A 22986-nucleotide genomic window follows, 5' to 3' on the forward strand; every position below is an offset into this window, starting at 1 on the left:
GTGGAGACAGGGGAGCTAACAAGCATACAGCACAGCTGTAATATTAAAAGGTTAAAAATCTGAGACATTTTAGCTCAAATAATACTGCACCAGAGCCATCATTTACAAACCATTAAAGCAGTAACAATTTTGTTTGCACAGAATGAAACAGGTTTTGGATTTGTTTTTTTCTCTGGCTGGCAGCAGCTTTAAAGCACTGCATAAGCAGCAGCAGGAGCTAGTAATGACTCAATGTGAGAGCTCTGAAGAAACGTTGCTAAGTTCCCTATTGTGTGGTGGTTCTTAACATCAAGGCACCACTGAAAGCTTGTGGTCAGCACACACACCCCCAGAGGAGACAAGTGCCCCATGCAGCTCTTGGCACCAGAAGAACACTTCATTCACAGTGGTACCAGAAAGAGAACACTTGCTCAGAAACTCAAACATTACCACCACACATGTGATTCAAGGATTTATTAAGTCATACATGCAAAACATACTGCTAATTGCATTAGCAAAAGATCAATGTAAAAACTTCACAATTTTGCAACTTTTCTTTTTCATTTCTGCTGTAGTGGTTGGAAAGGTGTAGTCCAACATTGCATTCCTGCCAGTTTAGAACGTACAGAACATTAGCACTAATTTACAGAACCTCACAAACCCAAATTACCATTACTCCATCTATGCTGCACATGTACATGTAGTGACATCGAGAACACTTGTCTGCATTAGTAATGTTACAGTGGTGGGGACATCTGGCAAAGAGTGATAGTTGAGAGGGTTCAGAGTTTTATAGAGGTTTAAAATAGAAAAAAAAAGAATTACTAAAATGTGTAAAGCTGCTTCACATGATTTTTACACCTAGTTAATAAACTAAAAGCTCCTCAGAAAGCATATAACTTACTGGGTCAGCAGTAACAGGAAAATTAGGAGGATATGCTTGAACACTACTCTACAAAAAAAAGAAAAGCAAATTTCTATCATCAGGTTTCAAAATACAAGTTATATTGCTCAATCAGAAGAGATCCTACAAGAAAAGCATTTACTACACAACAGCTGTGGGAATGACTGGTTCAGAACTGTACCTAAATGAATGCCCTGCTTGAAAATTCAAAGGAATTCACGGATGAACGCCAGCCTCTCCTCCACTACTGCACCTCGAGGAAAATGGTCCCTGATTTTAACCTGCAATAAGAGTCAATTCAGTTTCAGCTGCTCTGGCAGTGTAGTGTAAGTCAGCTGTACAGTGTAAAAAATACTGTCTGGCACTATCATTGATGCAATTTTCATTTATCCGTCACAACAGAATGCTGTCAAAAGGACTAGATACACTTCAGTAAGAACAGTTATTTATTTTGTTTAAATCACAGCAGCAAGAACTAGATTGCAACCAAGCCCTCACCAAGGATAAAGCATTTTACACTGTGACTCAAGGGTGTCAGTCATTGTCAAAGATTTAGGGTCATTACACAACACTATGCAACGACTGTGGGTTGTAATCAAGCACACTGGAGTGCAGTGGTTTGCTAATTACACGGTAGTTACTTACTGTGAAAAACTAGAAAGGTTTTGCATTTCCTACCAGAAATTAGAGTCATTTTCAAGAAAAATCTTTAAAAAACGGTTTAGTGCTTAGTGTTTGTAGCACAACGATGCAACTTAGTTCAGCAGATAGTTTGGCAACACTTAATTGAGCAAGAACAGGATTTTAAAAATAAGGCTTTACATAGGTTTGTCTTTTCAGGAGTTTGAGAAGAATGCAAGGTAACTTTAAACAAATGAAACCATGAAATTGTTGACTGGTTCAAGAATTTATGGAAGAGAACTAATTTAGAACAGAAAAACTTGGCATTAAATGTGAATGCTCCATTGTTCCGAGCAAAGCACAAGGTTGGGATTGGGCTGGGGGAGGGTAACATTTACAGCAGCAGACATTTTCTCTTCCTCTTCTTTACAGGAGGGGGGCACAGAACTGCTCGGATAGCTTCATCAAACACTGTCTTGAGGCCTCGCTGTGTAAGCGCGGAGCACTCGAGGTATTTCACTGCACCTGTGGAAGGAAGGCAAATAGGCAATTACAAAGCAGTTCTCCTCAGTTCCAGCAGCACTGCTTCTCGCCAACTCCACAATGAAAGCCAGGCATTTATTTTAATTAAGATACATCATCTTCACAAATTTAGAAGAATAACCCCGTTGCCATCATACCAATCTCTTTTGCCATGGCAAGGCCCTGTGGGTAGGTGATAGGAGTCAGTTTCTTCTCCTTCAGCTTCTCAATAGTGTCCTTATCATCCCGGAGATCGAGTTTGGTACCCACTAAAATGATGGGGGTGTTGGGGCAATGGTGCCGCACCTCAGGATACCACTGCAAGAAACCAGCATAGGTTGTGTGGGGGAAGATTTCCACAGAGGCTTTCCAACATTAAGACTGAAAGGCTCAGAGCCCATGACACTTTCAAGAGTCAAAGAGTAAGGGGAGATCATAAGACCCCATTAAGGCTGTATTAGAACATACAACTGCAAAACATTTCCATTGAGGCCAGCTGGTACTCTGCAGAACTTAAAGTTTACCCTGTTAAGGGGCTGTATTTTTCCCACATGCCAGAAAAACCCTGACCTACACTTCTCCCACCCATGGAGACCACCTCTCATTTGTGAAGTCTCCACAAAGCCATCATACAGCTGAGTTGTCCACGGAGATGAAAGACTGCAGCAGTAGCAAACCATGTACTAGAATACTGGCTGATGTAAGAAACAAGTGCTATGAACCTAATTTTTACATACATTTGAGGATTTTTTACTTTGCATTGCACTAAAAGGAAAGCTCCTATTTGTGATCTTAGTACCTCATTGGTTGAAAACTCTTACATTTCTGTTACCCTATCAATTGAAAGGAACAATTCATACTTAAGAGTGTTCTATGAACACTGACCTTCAGTGACTTCACTTAGGCAAACGGATTTCTGTCTTTTCAAACCACATTTCACATTGCTTACAAAAAAGCAAATAAATCCCACCTAATGCATTTCCAGACACTGTTGCAAAGTGAACCCTATGCTGAACCCTTAGACAAAGTGCTACCAGCTTGCACTTACCTTCGCACGGACATTTTCAAAGGAAGCAGGACTGACAAGGGAAAAGCAGATTAAGAAGACATCCTACAAAACAAGTTGACAGAAGTTAGCCCAGCAGAGCAACCATTGCAAATCTCAACTCTGAACAGGCCAGTGTCATGGCACGTGTATCACTCTGTCACCTGTATCACACTTGCAAAAGTTAAGGGGTATAATACAGCTGCACATAAAAATTAAAGGTACCTTTCCCAATGGGAGATCCATTCCCAGGCAGCTACAAGCAGACACAAAGGGCAGGGAGAACCAACAACTAGACTGTAGTCAAGTTGATATCGTCAGCTATTGCAGTAACCAGCAACTAAAACCACTAAAGCCAGCAACTAAAACCAGCACTACACTGCAATCTTTTATTTCATGTCATTCCTTCTCCCTCACTGACAGGGGAAAAAAAAGAAAAAGAAAAACCACCAAAACAAACCAACACTTCAGATCCTTGACAAACAGAAGCAAAGATGAATCAGACTGGCTTCTGAACTTAGGCTGGATGCTCTTTGCAGACCTCTAAGTGATTTAAGCCTTTAAAGACGCATAGGATGTTGCAGTGTTAGCTGTTGGCACCAAATTTTAAAACATTAATATACTGTTACTATACTAGCCTAAACTAGTCTTAAATTGCAAAGGCAAAGTATACAGTATGCAATCTTTCAGAACTGTAACTGCTATTGAATGTCAGTATAAAATATTTCAGAATTTCTTCCTTCTTCCCCTTCTAAATAATACACAGCTCACTTGTCAATTGAAGGCAAAAGAAAAGTTGCAAGAGCAAGTAAAATCGTTTTAGAGCACAGTACACTGCAGACCTCAAAGAACAAGGAGCTTCACACCTGACACACCATAGTCTGTAAGTGTTCAGAAGAACCACAAATTATGTTTCTTGACCTAAACTGATGAAGACTGTAGTCCTGCTGTGTGATCTACAACTCATGCATCTCTCAAGCAAGCCCAACTTTCCCCAACCTACCTCTGCATCCGCATTTAGTCCAGTATCAACTGTGTTACAGAATCAGGCATTTCAGATTGTTAGTTGATTGTGCTGCATTTCACGGCATTTTGTTAGGTCAGCAGCTGACATCTGCACTGCTAAGCACTTGCAACCCATGTTCATGCATCACCCAACAAGTTTCCGTAGCAGCGTCCCAGAAGAAGAAACAACATCAAATAATGTGATACTATGGCCACTACTTCTGTTCTCCAATTCTGCAGCTTTGTGATAACTGAAGTTTTGTACACTGTGCAGACTCTTTCCTTTGCTAGCTCCAGAGAGCAGAAAAATTCAGTGTAACCATAAGAAATTACATGGAGATTTCAGGTGTCTTGCACACTACCAATCTTAACAATTAGGAGGAAAAGCTATTTATTTGCAAGAGAACTTTTAGCAACTTTTACAGAGATTTGGTAACAGAGTTCTCAATTGGATAGTTCCAAGAAAGTAGCTGTTTATAAAATAGGGGCCAATTTATCACTATGGTAAGCAAGACAAGATGGCAGAACTTGGAACTGGAGTTAACGTTACATACGGCAATAGGTTGATCTGTCAGACTGGAAGATCTACTCTTACCATTGGTTCCTCCAACCTAGTAACAGTAGGAGATAAAGTTACTCCTAAAATGGCTTTAAGGGAAAATGTTCTCTCAGTCAGATTTGTGTTCACAAATATACACATGACTTTTCTTCTTAAGAGAGAGACGCTGCCCTGTAATTCAGCACAACCAACTGCCTGCACCCAGAACAGACCACCAGACTTCCCCCAAAAACCTGTAAATGTCTGTCTACAAGGTCAGAAGAGACTGGCAAGAGCAAGCTTCTCATCATGAGGATCCTCCTTACAGAATTTTCTTTTTGGATTAGTTGTCTGAGGAAACAAAGTTAACTACCTGTTCTGTTCCAACTTCTTTCTTTCCCAAATATTTTAAAATAATGACAGATTTCAAATACATGCAGCAGAATCTACCAAATTCCTGTGTATTTTTAAGGAAAAAATATAAATAAGGGGAAAAGGTACAAATTAATGCCTCAGATAGAGCAAAGTCCTTACTGTGAAGAGCTGCTGAACTGCTGGGTGTTGAATGGAGATACACTTACTGGCCAAGTAATCAGCAGTACCTACTGTCACCTTGCCCAGAAGCTCAGGTGCACACACTGGGAAACAGGACCACAAGAACATGCAAGGGGTGAGTTTTAAATAGCACAGGGAAGGAAGCAGGAGGCTGAATGCAGATACTTCAAGTCAGGCTTCACCAGCTCCATTTTCTCTTCCTCTGTGCTTTTTTGTTAGTTTTGTGGGTACCCTTAAGGGATGGCAATTCTTACATATTGCACAAGGCTGAAATCTGAAGACTACTTCATAAGAAGTTCAAGACCACCCTGTTTCATTTTCTGCTGTACATAAAACCTTTATGTAACAGATATACAACAGAAAAGACTATTTTCTCCAAAAGTATCCTAAAATGGAATTCTTTTGCAGTCTGAAAGCCAAAGTTATTTTAGCAGGCTGAAGACATGCACATGCATTCTGTCCTTCTGTCACAGAGGAGGAATTACACAACTCTGCTTTCTCACACTATTGAGTGATCTTTCAACATACCTTTTTCTACCTTGAGATACTTCATGAAATCTTAAGTTCTTAATATCCCATAAATATTAGATAAGAACAGCTTTCCATTATCTCTCTTCCTAGAAAGGCAGGTACTGCTGGCATTTCTACTGCAGTTGGGAATCAATGGGAAAGCCTAATTGTGTAAGTTAGTGAGTAGTGGATTAAAGAAAATTGTGAATTAAAACAGCTTACGAAAAAGAAGCACTGGAATTCATTAAATAAGATTTACATTATTCTGCTGTGAATGGCACCATTTTGCCTTTTACATTGTTAGAATTTGACAGTTAACAGCAATATTAATCCACACCAAAAAACCCTGCAAATGACCTTTCTTTACTTACAGCACAGTTCCACCAGACAAAAGTAACTGCTCTAAAGAGACTAAAAACCAGCCTCTACAGAGATAACTGTAGCTGAAGTTGCACTGGAAAAAGCACAGCAAATCACTTCAGCATTTTCCTTACACAAGAAAAGATGCAGCCTGCAAACAGGACTTAACCAGTTGCAAGCATGGAAGACAGAAGCACATTTGTATCGATGTTACAGCATGAACTACAGCAAGTAATAAAATAGCCACAGCCTTAAGTACATTAGAAAGCTCCAAGGCAGCCTCTGTCAGTACCAATAATATCTTCATTCAGCATTGCCTCTTTTGCATTTAGAACATCTTTACAGACACTAAGCAATTATCAAGTGCTTAGCAGTGACAGTTTCAGGTTGCAGCCAAACAGCAGGCCTGAAAACAAAAACAAGCCCTGCTTTTGGCAGGCAGCTAACCTGAAAATCAATGGACCAGCTGAGGGAACTATTCACAAGGGTTTTTTGGTTTTGTTTTGGGGTAGGTTTTGTTTGTGTTTTTCATCTTGTTTTAAATCAAGCATTCTAGTTGATTCTGAGGCTGCAGTTAAACAAAAGGCAACAAGTATGGGTGCAGGCAAATACACAAGCATGAAAGCGTTAACATTTGTACAACAGTATGCACATCAAAGACCACACAATTACAGCTACAGCATGTAGGATGAAGGAAGATGGCTTGCAATGAGTCACTGTTCCTAAGAAATACAGCTCCAGATATGACATCAACCTTCTGTTAAAAAAATAAAAACCTTTAAGTTTGACAAAGCTGTACAGATTCTTTTTAGTTTTACACTAGTTCTTACTGTTTGTGGATAGGAGAGTGGACGTAGTCTGTCATAGTCTTCTTGACCAGCTGTGTCCCACAAACCCAGGTTGACTGGTTTTCCATCAACCATTACATTAGCAGAGTAGTTGTCAAAACTAAAAAAAAAAATAAAGGAAGAATTAGCTGTGTAAGCTTGCACTAAAACAGGGAGCCCAAAGACTTGGCTAGAGTCCTCACTAGGAACACTGTGAAAGGAAACATTTTTATTGCATCCTTGTGTCCCCCAGAAACAGTAACACTGTCCTTTAAATAGTGAGCCTAGCCTTGGGTAATGGAAGGAAAAGCAACATGCACAACAGACTTGGTCCAGTCTAAGCAGAAGTAATCTTTTTCATTGCTCCTCCAAAGGAAGCATTAATCTCAGTAAGCACGGGAAAGCAGGTGACATGCTTAGCAAGCACTTTCCAGTCTTAGTGGGACACTCAGCAAGTTAATCTCTCTCGTTTTGTAAGATTTAGAATAGAAGATACATAAGCAACAACCCAGGAATCCTTAGAAAAAAAAATTTCTTTAGCCCTGCTAATGGAAAAAAAATCCTCCAATGAAATATCAGAAGTTAATAACCAGGGACCAGTAGAGGCGTAATTTTTATTTTACCAATACTGTATGTACAAAGGTTTCAATGATTTGTTAAGAGTAAACTACATTTACTGGAAATACAAGCATACTGTAATGCAAAAATCTGAATTTTAGACCAGAAAAAGAAATAGGAACAATTAAGACAACAAGGCCTCTGAAAGTTTACTGAAGCCATCTGTAAACATCATTAGAATGTACTTTGTTATCTGAAAAAATCACTAATAATTACAGAGAAGACATAAAAAGAGAGATATCTGGAAAGGGCAAAAAGCTGCTTGTGTCTAAGACACCTCCCTCCAACAGGCCCTCAAAAAGGGAACTACACTAACACTGATACTAACAAATTCTTACATGCCAGAAAACAGGAAGCACCAAAATAAATGAGTCCCCACAGTCTTGCCTGAGGAGGTACAGAGCTGTGGCTGGCTGAGAGGACAGGCGGCAGCACAAAATGTGGAAGGAACAAATGAAAATCAACCTCTAGCTGCATAAACTATTTCTGATTCAGATATGACATTTTACAAGCTGTTCAGCCTTGAGACTGCTTATTATGAATTACATTAAAGATATAAATAATACATTATTTTAGAAGAGAACAGCACTGATAAAATGTTAGTAAATGTTAGTCCCTAATAACCTAGGCCTAGAGGGCAGGCAGAGGCTAAGCTGACAGAGCATGAACAAGCACAGGTATGACTGTGCTAAGAAGTAAAAGCCCAAAATGCTTCTTGCACACACCTAGATACTCAGTTAAACATTTAAGATGAAACTGAGAGGTGCTTGCAGACAATTCAAACGACTCCAATATGGAATCTGGAATGGCAATAAGCACAAATGAGTTGTGAGCATTTCAGAAGTACTTACACAGTGGGTATATATTCTCCAGGAAATGCATTGGTTGTGTAACTGATGAGTAGGCATGTTTTACCTACAGCACTGTAAAAAGAAAAAGTTCACATGTGAAACACATTCATCCTGAATACTGGGAAATAATATTTGTTTTAGGGAAGAAGATTGCATCCAGTCATCTAAGAAACAATTGAGTGTCAGTAGTCACTGTTGTGAAAGAAAACAGCTAACAGACTATAGCTTTAAGATTACTGGTAATTAAAACACACCTAATACAACCACCCATTATGTGAAGTGTTAAATTAACAAATTTTGTTAATCTTTAGACCAAAAAAATCCACAAATATTAATAAGACTACTAACATCTGTTAGGTTCATGACTGGGTACTCATCAAGACAGCCTTACTCCAAATCCCTGAAATTGAAAAAAAACTGAAAAGCATTTCCAGATACCCTTTACCCAACTCCAAAACTGTTATCTCTTCCACAAAATGGTAAACTTTCACATAAGACTGAAAAATGTATTCTCACAACATTGGTACTTTCGAATATTTGAGGAACAAGTACAAATTATAATCCTCACAATGTCTGTTGCCATTGCAAAATTATTCCCCACATGCCTTTGTCAACTATTCAAACATTTCATAAACTGATTTATAGATAAATTACATTCCAATATTGGAGAACTTGAAACACTGAACCATTTCTCACCAATCTCATTCTGAACAGCTTCAAATGGGAGCAGGGCAAGGTTCTATTTCAGGTTTCTTTCAAAACTGGCAGTCAGCTCATTCCCTCTCCACCCTCCTCACGTCTTATCTAGAGTCAAACACTAGATGAACACCACCATTGAATTTTTGTTACTGTTTCAATTAAAGGGTTGGAAAACCTGAAATTGGAGCATATTTCTTTTAAGAAATAAGACACTGCAAAGAGTGTTTCTGGCACTGCAGACTGGTTCCCATGCTGGCTTCTCACTAAGTGCATAATCCTTTAACAGTGTGAGAATTTCCAGAGGTGAGTGTGCAACTAGTTGATCAAAAGCAGTAATGCCCAGACTTACAATTCTTCCCCATCACTCTTCTCAAACAGACAAACTCCCATGCAAGGAAAACTGTATTGCCTTACAGATGTTTTATCACTACAACGATCTGCACAAAGCGAGTCAGCAGTAACTTTGAAGCCTTACTGTACTGAAAGGTACAGTCTTGCTTGCCATTAGTATTAGGTTTGACTTGTGAGCCTTCTGAACTAAAGTTTTCACCAGCTGAAGGTAATCATTAGAGTTTTAGTCTAGAACTACAGTTAATATTAAAAAAAGAAAACCAAAACCACCAAACCCAACCCAAGAACCAAATGCTATTACTAAAAATATCCTATTATCCTTTAGCTTCTACAGAAATTAAAAAAAAAAATAAATCACAGAAACAAGCTTTAGTGAAGGGCTACTTAGCTTTCCATCTGCAAACATTGTGAGGCATTCATATATGGATTTTACTATCTATCTTTCACTTAAATCACTGCATTTCATCTCTCCGTTTGCCAGCATGTGTACTGTCCCTTAACTTATCAAAGGCCATCTTCAAAGCATCATTTAAAATTATTTAATGCTCAACATTAACCAGACAACCTTACCAACTGACTCACAATTAAGGCAGGCCAAGTGAATCTTGAGCTTTTGCACAACTGTAAGTTACCATTTTATGCTGTAGCTCAATCTGTAACAGGTCCCTCAAACTTTAGGCAGTCCCACACTGCATTAGCCCAAGTTATTGGATAGCAGCATGACATTACCTCAAACACTTGAGCTGTGAAAGAGTTGCTTCAGTACAAAAATTTACCTAGGATTTTACCCTACACACCCGTTTTTTAATTGTAATGTTATGTTTCTGATCTGACACCTAGCATAACAACCCATCTGCTGTAAGTCTCTCTGATCATACTATGCAGTTTTCCACACTACTTTTCACACCTGCTTCTAAGGAAACAAGATGCCAGCTCTTTGCACAGTCTGAGGTTAATTTTTTCCTTTCAGTATGCACTCTTTTACCAAGCTGTAACAACAAGAAAGAGGGCACTTATTCTGTTCTTTAGAATTAAGTGCTGAACATTTTCCTGTAGTAACAGGCTTGAGATATACTTGTGCTGAAAAACAGGAGAGGGATTTAGCCTTCAGAAACTTCTGTGGGAAAGAATCAGGGAGCAGTAGGACAATGCAGCTAGCTAATGTTAACAGCTATCAGAAGAGCAGATCCCATCTTATCTCCTGCACTAGCATGCACTGCCTCTGTAACAAGCCAGAACAAGGAGTTAAGGGAAGATATTACCCTGCCTCCCCCACTAGGACAATAATTTCAGCTCCCTGAGCTATCAGTTAGATCAGCTTCAATATACTGCTGAACTGCACTCACAGCGCTACAAAGCAGGCTACACCGGCCCAGTTTTAAAAGGACAAATGTGAAAACCTTTAAAATACTAAGAGAAGCAAAAGCCATTTTATTTGGAAAACTTCATGAAGTGCAGAGGCTGCATGTTCTCATGCTTCTAAAACCTGTTTGGTCTAATGCTTCATTTTCCAGTAAGTTCATTACACAGAATTTAAGCTTCTAACAAATTAAGGTTAAACTCAACAATTTTCAGCAGCAGATCAAGAATTTTTCTACACCCGGGCTCCTTTGCTCGCCTTACACTGAAACTGGTGAGTCTGCTGTGGCTAAAGAAAACAAGCATAGGAAAGAGGTGGTAAGAGATTCATTCCAAGCCTAGAAGTGCCTGTAGAGTGTTTCTGCAGCACCAATCAGCCAGAGTCATTTTAACAAGAAAAAACACGTTCAACAACCCTGTTTCAGACTTGCTCCATCTAGGTTTCCTGCTTTCCTTGCCTTTTGGCTCACTGCCCTATGAATCAGATCATTATGGCCATAAGTCTTAAAAATAAACACTAAAGCCTACCTTTACAGATAAGGTACAACCTTTATCAACTTATGTTACCAACTTTTTTAGACTTCTGTGTTAAAGCAACTCTCCTAAAGAGAACTCTGTTTGGCAAAACATAAATCCTTGTACATAAAGGCTGAGACTAAGAAACTAATGCTGAAACAAGATTAGTCATAGCAAGATTTCTAGCAACTACTTAATCATAGCTCTGTCCACCCACTATTACATAAATGAAACTAGTAACATTTGACTGTCATTAAAAATATGGCCTACAGAAATACGGTGTTTTAACCAGCAAGTGAAAGACTTAGAAAAGACAGCACTGGGTCTCCTATTGCTTCCAGGTACCACCCAGGAATTGATGTACTTATATAACCACATAGATATTAATTCCTGAAAACAAAACGTGCCATCTCTGTCCTGGACTTATTTACAGTAGCACATTTTATGAAGCTTCCCCATTGTGTTAGAGCTGCTTGGAGCCATCTTACATGACATGCACTGGAAATCTTTTCCATTCTGAAGGCACCAGAGTTGTGTACATGGCTGAGAGTTTCCTGTTTTGTTGCACCTAAAAACCATTGCTGAGAATTCAGTTCCCATTTGCAGCCATGCCAATAGAGGCCAGCTGAAGTACTTGCTCAGTTAAGTCTAGAAACACCCCTATCTGCCTTCATGAAAAGCTCTGACTATCTCCTTTCTTTCTCTGATCCACATGAACTACTTCCCTAGCAGACATAATGCCAAACAGCCCAGGTTTTCACTTAAACATTAAAGAGTAGCTGAGATTTCTCCATTATCATCCTCAGATCAAAAATTCAGTACTTTTGCTATGGCTCTGACAGATAAGCTGCTTTTACTCACTGTAACACACCCTCTCTCAGATACACTACATGGTACCTACAATCCTACTACATTTTGTAAACTGTAAGAGTTTGGTGACACAACTCCCCACACTCTCTACAGATTGCATTGCAGGGGTCCCAAGGTGTTCAGTATCCTACACCAACACTGCACTACACAGTAAAATGCCAATTACCCTACAAACCCTCCCTCAATAAGCAAGCAAATTAAATACAGCATGGCAGATAAGACCTCAAATTAAGCAGAATTCCAATCAGAGATTCTTAATTCACTGCTCTTGTTCTTACAGTATTTCTACAATTAAAAAATTACTACAAAAGAGCATGAAGTGATTACTTACATGCATAGAAATGGTCACATTTTTCCAATATGCAGAACTTCCCCTAATGTTACACAACATCACTGGAGACTTCATACCACTTAACAGCTGCCTTTTTAGAGTAAAACCAAAACCTGCTAAAAATAACTTGGACCAATGCTTTTTCTCAAGTGACAATCAACAGCAATTCCTGCAGTTACTCAAGAGGAGAGCTCCTCATCTGTCCGGCACATTCCTACTGTTCTATATCATCAAGAAGTCAAAGCAACAGTTGCCATTCATTTTTCTCCCAACAATCCTCACAGTGAATTAAAAGGACAAAATATGACAGCACAGCAAGCACACATGCCATATTTTCCTAGTCAAATTTACTTACCTAAACAGATACTATTCAAAGCACTAAGAACATGGGTTACATATGAGAAAGTCTACTCATTTACAAATTAAAAAAACAATCACCACAGAGGTACTTCTACACCTTTGCTTATTTTGTTCCTAGCAGATCTTTGTGGAGGGAAATAAAACAATACCTATGTTTTATAGTACAAAAGCAAATCTTTGGCTTGCATTGTTTCATAGAAACACAAAAGCTTTAGCTTTATCTAAGCCAAACATCACACATTTCCTAGAATACCTCTAAAGCCTGAACTTTTGAAGGAGCAACAGCACAGAGAAACACAGTTAAACGTTTTTTAAAAAACACTAAATGGAGAATGATACAAGACTACCAAAAATGAGCCATTCTACCTGAACAGAACCTTAAGAGAGACTTGTTTCTAATTTGTTTTTCTTCTTGGAAAACACATTCAACTCCTGCATTTTGTTCACACATTATGTACATCGTTCAGGTAGAATTACACCACTTTCCAAGACAATACACAATAAACATGTTAGGAAGCGGAACAGTTTACAGAGCAACTGACAATAAAGAACTGTTTTGTGGAATCAATTTCTCAACATGATAGTTTGTGATGAGTTTTCAAATCTAATGGAGGAAGCAAACTGATATTTTTCCCCCATGCAAACATGATGCATCACATTTACAGCAGTGGCACAGATAACAATTTAGGTGATTTAAGAAATCTGTTTGGTTTAAAATCAATACAACCAAAAGAACAGTCCACAGTTGTCCTGCCAAAGAATTCCATTGCTATGAAAAGTCTTAATTTGTCAGAATACCACTTTCATTGAAATTCATATTGCTCAAACTCTTGCACAGCCAGTCAAAATATACTTGTAACAGTAAACTTATCTTTCAACCATACTTAGCTTCATTTTTAGAGATCCAATATCTTTTAAAAGGCAAAAAACCAAAACCACACAAATAACTTGAAGATTAAGCCACTGCATGAAACGAGAGACAGTAGTATAACTACTTAGGTACACTTCATTCCCGTCATTTACACAAGTTTGCTGTGAAACCAATTATCATCAGCCTACACTGTGATTTTTGTTTCTCCTAAGGAAAACAAAACCTTTCAAACTCCATAAGGTAAATCTTGTTTTCCAGCCGGCCTGTGATGCTCCCCTGAGCTCTAACATCTAGCCAAAGAAAGCATGCCTCAGTATCGATGGGAATAGAACATTCTAAAGCAATAAACACACTTTCCCCATCACAATTTCAGCATTTCTGACACTGAAATCCAACAGCTAATCTTAAGAGTTAACCCGATTCTAAAAAGCATCCCCAAGTTGTTTCACTTATGACTAATACCATATTAGAATGCTGTAGGCGTAGCAGCTCTTTACCAACAAGTGACCATTGATGATTTTTATTTCGTGCTTTATCAGTCTCCCTTAGATAAGTACTTTTACAAGACTAGATGTACACATGCAGAAAAACAGTTTCTGTTCACAAGCATTTATGATCTGCTTAGAGCTCTGCGTCTTTCAGTTTTAGAGCAAGAATCGGATGTCAAAAATCGAGCTATAAACCGTAGTAAGTGTGTTACTGCCACAACAAGTATTTCAAATCAACATTAAATTCCTCATATCACTAAAAGCATTGTAATTTAATTTTTTTTTCAATACACTTTGAATACCTCGGTGTGCCCAGTGATACACCAAACACCAAAAAATAAGAGGCAGATCCCCGGGGGAGCTGACAAAAGCGGCCCACCCCTGCCACAACAAACCCGAAGCACACGCCCTCCTGTACCAAGGCAGGGTTCTGTCAGCACCAGTATGAATTATTCAGCCACCACTACAGCACCTATCCCAGTAGCACCTTCCCCAAGAGCGATTCAGGGCTCGGAGAGGAAGCCAGCGCTGGAGACACCCACCGCTTACTACCACCCCTGCAGAAATCTCACTCTCCCGCTCCCGACGCAGCCACCATTTGCTCGCAGCAGTCACAGCCTTGCCCCACGCTTCCCTCCCCTCCCCCGCCACCAGCAGGAAGCCGCGGCCACCACCCACCCTCTACCCACCCGCCGCCTCAGCACGGCCACCCCCGGCCACGGGCAGCCCCCGCAGCCCTCAGAGGCGGCAGGGCCGCGCCCGGGCCCCGCGCCCAGAGCGCCCATAACTTGCAGCGGGCCCGAGGGGCCCGCGCCGCTCCCCGCCCAAAGGGCGGACACCCTCCTCCCTCACCCCTACCCGAGGCCGGCGGCGCTCTCCAAGGCCACGGCCCGACGGAGGGCTCTTCTCAGACTTACCCGTCGCCCACCACCACACACTTGATGGCCTGCATTGGGGCTGCGCTTCGGCGGCGGGTCCTGCTGCTGAGCGGGGCGTGGAAGGCCGCGCAAGAAGGGAGCCGGCGGCGGTCTCCGCACCAGGTCGCAGCCGCCTCCGCCCTGTGCCTGGAAGCCGGGACGAGGCAGCGGCCACCACCCAAGGCGGGGAGAAGGAGGACTGCGGGGAAACAGGAAGCGGCCGCTCCACTCACATCCGGCCGGGCTGCGCTCGGTTCCCGCGGCCCCGCCTTCGGGCCGGCTCGGCGACACCCCGCCCTCACGGGGAGCCGAGTCGGCGCCGCCGCTTCGGGCCTCTTCGCCCAGGAGGCGCGCAGCGCCAAGCGGGCGTCAAGCCACTTCGGCAGAGTTCGGGTTTCTCCGGCGCGCAAGGAGGGCTTCGGGTACGATCGGCATCTCTCGGCACCGCCGAGCAGGAGCGGCCGGCCATGCTTGTGCTACTAACCCAGTCAGGGGCGGGAGGGCCCTTATTCCTTACTCCGACTCCCTTTGCTTCAGGACCAGGGAGGCCCCCAGGGTGATCTCGTTTTTGTCTTCTAATCATTCAGAGCCTTACTGAAATGTGATGTCATGCACTAGCACTGCTAAGACAAGCAGGCAGACTGGTGCTGCAAGCAAGGCTGGCAGCTATACGCAGACTGTGGAGAGGCTCCACTGCCGGCTCCAGCCAGCATCCTATCGTGGACACGAGTGGGGGCATCATCCCACACCCACTCTGTCCACCATATCACTGGTGATGAATCGACCTGGCAGCCACGCCATGACAAATCCCTGTCAAATAAAAAGCTGCCTTCTGACACCACTTGGATCCTGTCTCGTTCCTGACAGTCTAACACGATCTAGCACCTGTTCGCTATCAGGACTTCACATACCAATCAAATTGTTCGCATCTCATGAAGCATGTTAACGTGACGTCAGGTTTACCCTACAGATGTACTGTGTGGATGTAACTTCAATTACCAGACAACTTCAGACAACTTGCAACATTCCTGATGCAGATGTGTTTTCTTCTGGCAGTCTCTCTCAGTGTGCCAGCACAGCGCAGAGCCAGAACATTTCCCTTCATCAATGGATCATCACACCACCCTTAGTCCTCGTGATATGCTATGGCATTAGTTAACTCTGCTGGCAAGTTTGAGGCCAGGAGAGTGCACAGTTGGTCTTCACATCAAGATGGGACAGCCCGGGCACTGTCAGGCTACACAGCACCTTGGGTGTCTTTTTTCCCCCAGTTATTGTCAGGAAATAATGAAGAAAAAGTCAAGCAGAGCAGGTACAGTGATCCCAGGAGTCTTTTAATTTCTCTTAATTAATCTTGCTGTAATTCTGCTTGGCATAGGAGCTTCTGGTTGGACTGATGATCCTTGAGGTCTTTTCCAACCTTTTTGATTCTGTGATTCTGTGATGCACACAACTGCTATTCCCTCTGTATTGCCATCCATTCCTCAAAGAATGTATGGGGAAAGGGCTCATGCACATGCTGCTTCTGCAAAGTGATGATGAACTCACTGAAACTGATACCAGTGGGCGATTTTCTAGTGATTTGATCTCCTATGAATTTCAGAAGGTTTCTAAATTATTTTTATACCACACAGTGCAACCTCATCAGTGGACAGAGCATTCCATATTTACTGTCTCCGATGTCTCTTTCACTGAGCAAAGATACTTCTCAGATATTTCACATCAGTGAGGAGAACATCATAAATATCACTGTGAACTGGAAGGCTATTTTTGCAACACTTCTATGTCCATGTTCCTTCATACAGATGGAAGATGAAATGACTTGTCATTTAAGCTGAATATCCTTAAAGCTAAGACTCTGCTGCTGCCAATGACCTGGCAACTGTTCCTCACCCAGCAGCCAGGAGCTGCAGAAGAGAGGTGTGGGCAGTATTGCAGTGCTCCTGCTGTTCTTGGCTGCTACAACAGATTTTGAGGCCTCTGAGATAAGGCACGGAAATAGAGCAGACATGAAGACTGTCTAATTTATATCATGGTTCTGGAGAGACCCAGAACAGAGGAAGATTCAAGGAACTTGTAAAACTGCTTCTGATTTTCCCACTGCCTACCTGTTCCTCCACTGGTTCATATTATCTAGTATAAAATGGATGATTAGAGTTTTTCACATGAAAAAAAAGGTACAACAAAATGTACAGTATATAGCATACAAAGAAGGAATTGCTTTTATGATCCTGCCATAAGACAAGCAATATCTTTTTAAATATGATCTTTTCAGTGCTCCTCTAGTCCATTATTTGGGGATCAATTGTTTTTCATTGTCAAAAAAATACTCAGGTTAAAACACAGGCTCTGCTTTACATGTGTTTTAAATTGACAATTTTATATCCAGTTGGGGATATAATTGCCAGCACCACAAAATACCACACAGTTTGGATAGGTGGTGACAGTAACAGATCTATACATTTTTTTCCCCACACATTTGTAAATTCTGATTTCCTGAAATATGATTAAAAAGAATCCTTTTGGAATTGTTCGGAATTTTGTATTTTAAATCATAGTTGCTATTTCGCTCAAGGTAACTTACTTTTTTTGTCCTGGAAGATAAATTGTAAATTGTGTGTACATTCCTTAGAATCCATGATGTGTTAATTATTCTATTATTAAACTTTACAATCTTTTAGCTACATTTTACTCTATTATTGCATCTTTGTTTGTTTAATTACTATGTAGCATATTTGCTTTTAAAGAGAAACAAGTAACATGGTGCTACAAATGGTTACCACTCTTTACTGGCATGTTTTTTTCCCTGAGAGGGAGAGGAGAGACCAGCACAGGGAACATACTGAAACGTTAGTTTGGCAAAATAAAAGAAACTTAAGACTATAAAAGACAGGACAAAGGAGTGAGAAGTTAATAACAAACAACATCATAGAAAAATTATCAGCTGTGGTGCTGAGTTGTATATAAAATAGTTATAAATTAGTTACACAGATCATGTAAAAAGAAAATAATGATGGCAGTAACAGTAACCAATTATAAATTTTCCCATCATTCTGATAAGGTCATGAATCATAAAGTTGAGGTTTAGATCAGTCTTATTCCACAAACCTTATCTTCTCTCATCCACTGCAATTGTTGTTGAAAGTCTTTTTCTTAGACATGAAAAGGAGATCATTATTTAAAATTAGTTTGGATACTGTCTGAATGTGCACATTGTGTATGTGCTGGCAGTGAAGGAGGATTATTCTTTGTGGATGGGGAGTGGCAGGGTAATCATGCTGATGCAATACTGGAAAGTTCTGCTCACCCTGACACAGACCAGCAGCATTACAGAGACAATAATTATTTGCCTCTTTATAGTATCTTTCATCCCAAACTATAACTGCGTTCTTTCACATATTAGTTCATTCATAGAGCCACAAATGAATGCACAGAGAAATCTAAAAGTATCAGCGTACACACTGAACATCCAGGGAAACATGTCAGTGAAGCAAACAGAGCACCTAAGAGTGATTCCCTTACTCCTAGATGACACTTCCTCCTGACACCAGTTCTGTTCATTTGAAAACAGCATTCTGCAATATCTGGGTGAAACGTAAAAGCCTGTCCAATTGCGTAAAGTGTTTCAGGGCTGAAAAGCTGTAATTGTAATTCACAGCCACTTCAAAATGGGGGTTGGACTGAAGTGCAAGAGCCAGTCTGACATGAAGAAAACGTGTTATCACAGAGGGCAGAATAAGGTTTTCAGCATATTGCACTCTTCTCTCTCTAGATATTTGTATTAAAATCAGGAGGAAGAAGAGTTGTTGGTACAAGTCAGGTAATTAACAATGGAGTATTAGGGATATAGTAAGTTGTAGAAAGAACTGTCTTCCTGGACTCATTTGACCTGTGGTGCTATCTGCCTTAGTGGCTCTCTCACTGACAAATCAGGACAGCAGCACTATTTAAGCTGTTTGGACAGCAGCTAAAGTCTTAAAGAGTGACACCTAGCAGTGCCTGAGATTCTGAATTTTTTTGCTTAATTATCTTTGAATTATTTAGTTATGTGTCTTTATCAAGCTAATAGAGCACATGGTTTTAATTAGGAAAGTATCACTATGGCTGTGGAGGAAATTCAGAGTATCTTTATGGAAGTTGGGGAGATACTGTGACATAAAATTAATCTTAGAATGAATATAATCCACAAGTAACAGTCTGCAATTTCTAGATACTCCAGGGAGACATTTTTGGCATGATTAGTGTCTTGAGTGTGGAGAAAAAACCCTGTACTAGCATGTGATATGTACACTCGTCAAATATAGTACTCAGTCTGCTCTGGAGGAACTCAAGCCAGCAATAAAAAAGGAACCATGACTTTTTGTATGTCAGCATTTGCTGCACCAGAGAACAGATTAAGGCAGCATAAAGATAAAATATTAGTATATAAGTCTCTACATCAATAATAAAGCTTTGTAAAATAAATGTGTCACATTCATGTGATACCAGCACAGATGATTTAGCTGTATATGTACAAGAGAAACAAGTCCTGTATTTTCTTTAGGTAGCTTATGATAAATATCTCTTCTGTCAAGAGTTTCAGTTATAGAAACTGCATGAGGCTTTGCATTCACTTATGTCTGCCCTCAGGTTTAGCAAGCAGTAACGGACAGTGCTTACTACAGTGAGAACTGCTGTTGAAGGCAGTGGGTCTCTATACAGTAAACCCTGTATATGGCTGTAAGTTTTATGGAATAAAGACATCATTATATATTATAAATAAGGACTTCAGATTTCTCTGTGCCTCCCTCAGCAGAAATACAGGAGTAAGCCTTTTTATAAGTGTAAGCATCACATCAGTGAGGTGAGGCACTGCTGAAGTACACAGATGTGCAAGCTGCAAGTTCCCCTCAACTTCTACCTATCTGGCTATGAAACATTTCACAGAAATGAGCCTTAAAATATTAAGAAAAAGGATAAAGGCTTAAATTTAACATAAGCCCTTTCTGTTTTACTGCCTTCCACAGCCCAATCATTTTTCACATGAATAAAAACCAAAGGCTACAAGTTTTGTCCTGGCAACTTGTTTAGTGTTTCTTTTGCTCCAGGCTTGCAGACATGCTTACGGGCTTCAGCAGAGCTTAGTCCTAAAAGGACCAAGTCTTCTGTGGTCAGTTTGCCTGAGGACAGATGGAGTGATAAGAAGCTTACTTCCCTCTGTCATGGTGTACAGCTGTAACTCACGTCTCAGATAACTTCTCCTGGAGTGGAAAGCCAGACAATAACCAGACAGCTTCAAAAGCCACATTAGATCAAAGCCAGCAAGTAAAATCAGTGGTTCCTCATATAGCATAGCCAGCATTGGGGGGAAAAAAAAAGTACATTTATTACAGAAATAAAACAACTATCAAAAAGTGATTGTATATTCTGGAATCTATTCCTCACTGGAACCATTTGTACACATCCTGAAGAGTTTTTAAGAGGAATAAAGATCATAAATAAGTATAATATATCTTATTGTATCATAAATAGAATTAGACATTGTATTACACAGAATGGTTTAGGTTGGAAAGACATCAAAGATCATCTAGTTCCAACCCCCCTGCCATGGACAGAGACACCTTCCACCAGACCAGGTTGCTCAAGGCCTCATCCAGCCTGGTCTTTTTTTAGGAAATCATTCAGCATTAATTAATTAATTAATTAATTTCCACTCTCAGTGATTACATACTGACAAGCTGCTAAGTAACATTGCAGTGAAGAGGAAGACTTCACAGAATAAGATGTTTATTTTTCATTTCATAAATATAAAAATTACAAAATTGCCCTATTTGGAAAACCATCCAGGTTAATGGTGAGACAGGTCAATCAAGCTCTTTCTGGTTTACCAATAAATACAGTTGAGTGACTGATATTTCTGCTTATTTCTGACAGTTAGGTATTTTGACTTAATGTTAGACTGTGCCTTTATTAAACTGATGAAACATACCTGCTCCAGTGAGGTCTTGTGCCTTTTTAATACTGCCAGTGTTGGAATACCAATGTTCCTCAGCACAAGCTGTGCACAACACTGTGTTATACCACAACAGCTTCTGCAAGAGCTGTTTATACTGTCAGTAGCCTTCCATGCGTCAAACTGTAACTCGCCAACATTGTGCTGGCAGAATCCACAGTGTGTTGTATGCTTAATTTTCTGAAAGATTTTGGAGGGAGGGAGCTCTGAACTCAACATCACCACAAACTAAAAGACTAGACTGAACATTTTTGTCAGCATGGACAATAAACTCTCTGAGGGGTGCCTGGGATTCCAAAGTGTTAGATAGTAGATGGCTTCTGGGGAAGGAAACATGGCATCAGCAGACAGGCTATCAGGGATGGTGACAAGTTGCCTTGCATTCCTAAAAAACCCACTCACAAGAAGGGGTTTGTTAAGAACCATCTGTCTTTTTTAAAACTGAAATTTCAGTCAAAAAAAGGATGGAAGATGACAGAAACTAGACAGAACAAAATGTTTTGTTGTTTAAAATATTTCACACTTACCCTTTTCCAAGTTTCTGTTATGATCATGGTCTTTTGCAATCATTTTATCAATCATTTAATGCATTTTTTGCATACATAGCAATGGATAGAAAAAGGCACCAGAAAGAAAGAACTGTAAGCATAAATGACCCTAAACTCTGTTTCATTTAAATACTAAGTGTTCATGGTTTATCTGTGTTTGTACCAGTTCCTACACAGAATACCAGAGACCTGATCACAAACATAAAGATTGTTCTGTGTCATGCTCCAGAGCGAAGAGAGGTCCCTTCCCAAAGGGGGTCTCTCCTAAGGACAGGGAAGACAGAATTAAACAGGAGAATGCAGTTAGATAATATTGGTCTATGTAGTGGTTCATCAAGGGCCTAATTTTTCAATTTTTTTAAATACAGTAACTTAAGAGCCTTGAAGGAGAATAATCCCTGCAGAAATCTACAAGGAGCTACTTCTAAATATAATAGAATTATGTTGGGAAAAGCATAAGAAGACATTTTGAAAATGTACAAAGTCAGTAATGGTGACTAACCTTTTTTTTTTTCTTTCAACAGAGGAGTATTTGAAGAAATTTTAGGAAAAAGCAAATAAAACATTAAAATACTTGAAAATATTAGAATGTGCTTGTCTGATGCAACAGAGAAACCAAGTCAGGGTTAGGAAGCAAAAAATGGCATTAAAGTGATGGAAAATGGTCTCTGCAGCCATCAGCCACAATTTGCATATCAATAGTTTTGAACTTATGCATATTAAAGTAATCAGAGTTCTAGATAAATTGAAAATTATTTTACCACCATGACAGAGCTCAAATCAAAGGAGGAAGTGTGGGAAGGTTTTGAGGTTTGTTTTCACTGTCAAAATAATTAGCTAATTTCCAAATGTCTACGTGTAAAAAATCTGCTGAATCTCTTCAATTATTTTTCAGCTGCATTATCCACTAATTTCTTTCTTGGAGAGCTAAATAGTGTTTTATCAATCTCACTATTTAATTAAAGAATTAGATCCAAATCAATACCAATGATAGCTTGTTATTATGACCTAATTTATTAGTTATATTGCCTATTTTAGTGTGAAAAGTAATTTACAGTTACTCAAGATTTCAAAATTGATACTGTATCATATCTGTTTTGATGTGCAACATGAGCCAGAACTAATGAGAATCTGGCAGATATCTACGGATAAATATAAAAGTTAATCAGCTTCCTGATTCAACCTTCATGTATCACATTGCATTCCAGTTTAATCATGGAAAGCTCGTAAATGTCCTGTGGCAGCTAAATCACATTTGTGCTTAAGCTGTTGAGAAGATGGTCCCAGGACACATAATGGAGAAAGGAATGGAGACAATAGGGAATTTGAATGACCTTGGAATTCCAGTG

The 22986-nt window shown here is 40.0% G+C and overlaps 1 protein-coding gene across 2 annotated transcripts; it reads right to left on the bottom strand.

The window, feature by feature from the left end:
* Window positions 1-450: 450 nt before the first annotated feature.
* On the bottom strand, window positions 451-15162 carry RAC1 (Rac family small GTPase 1). Of its 2 annotated transcripts, XM_054391247.1 has the most exons (7): window positions 15098-15162; window positions 8336-8407; window positions 6870-6987; window positions 4631-4687; window positions 3075-3137; window positions 2185-2344; window positions 451-2029 (listed from the first exon to the last, which is right to left on the bottom strand). In XM_054391247.1, the coding sequence occupies exons 1-7, from the start codon at window positions 15130-15132 to the stop codon at window positions 1899-1901; spliced, it is 636 nt and encodes a 211-aa protein (XP_054247222.1). In that variant the 5' UTR covers window positions 15133-15162; the 3' UTR covers window positions 451-1898. The 2 variants fall into 2 exon arrangements, with proteins under 2 accessions (XP_054247222.1, XP_054247223.1); XM_054391248.1 differs by lacking the exon at window positions 4631-4687.
* Window positions 15163-22986: the final 7824 nt, after the last annotated feature.

The sequence above is a fragment of the Indicator indicator genome, chromosome 22 (assembly GCF_027791375.1).
Source record: "Indicator indicator isolate 239-I01 chromosome 22, UM_Iind_1.1, whole genome shotgun sequence".
NCBI lineage: Eukaryota > Metazoa > Chordata > Aves > Piciformes > Indicatoridae > Indicator > Indicator indicator.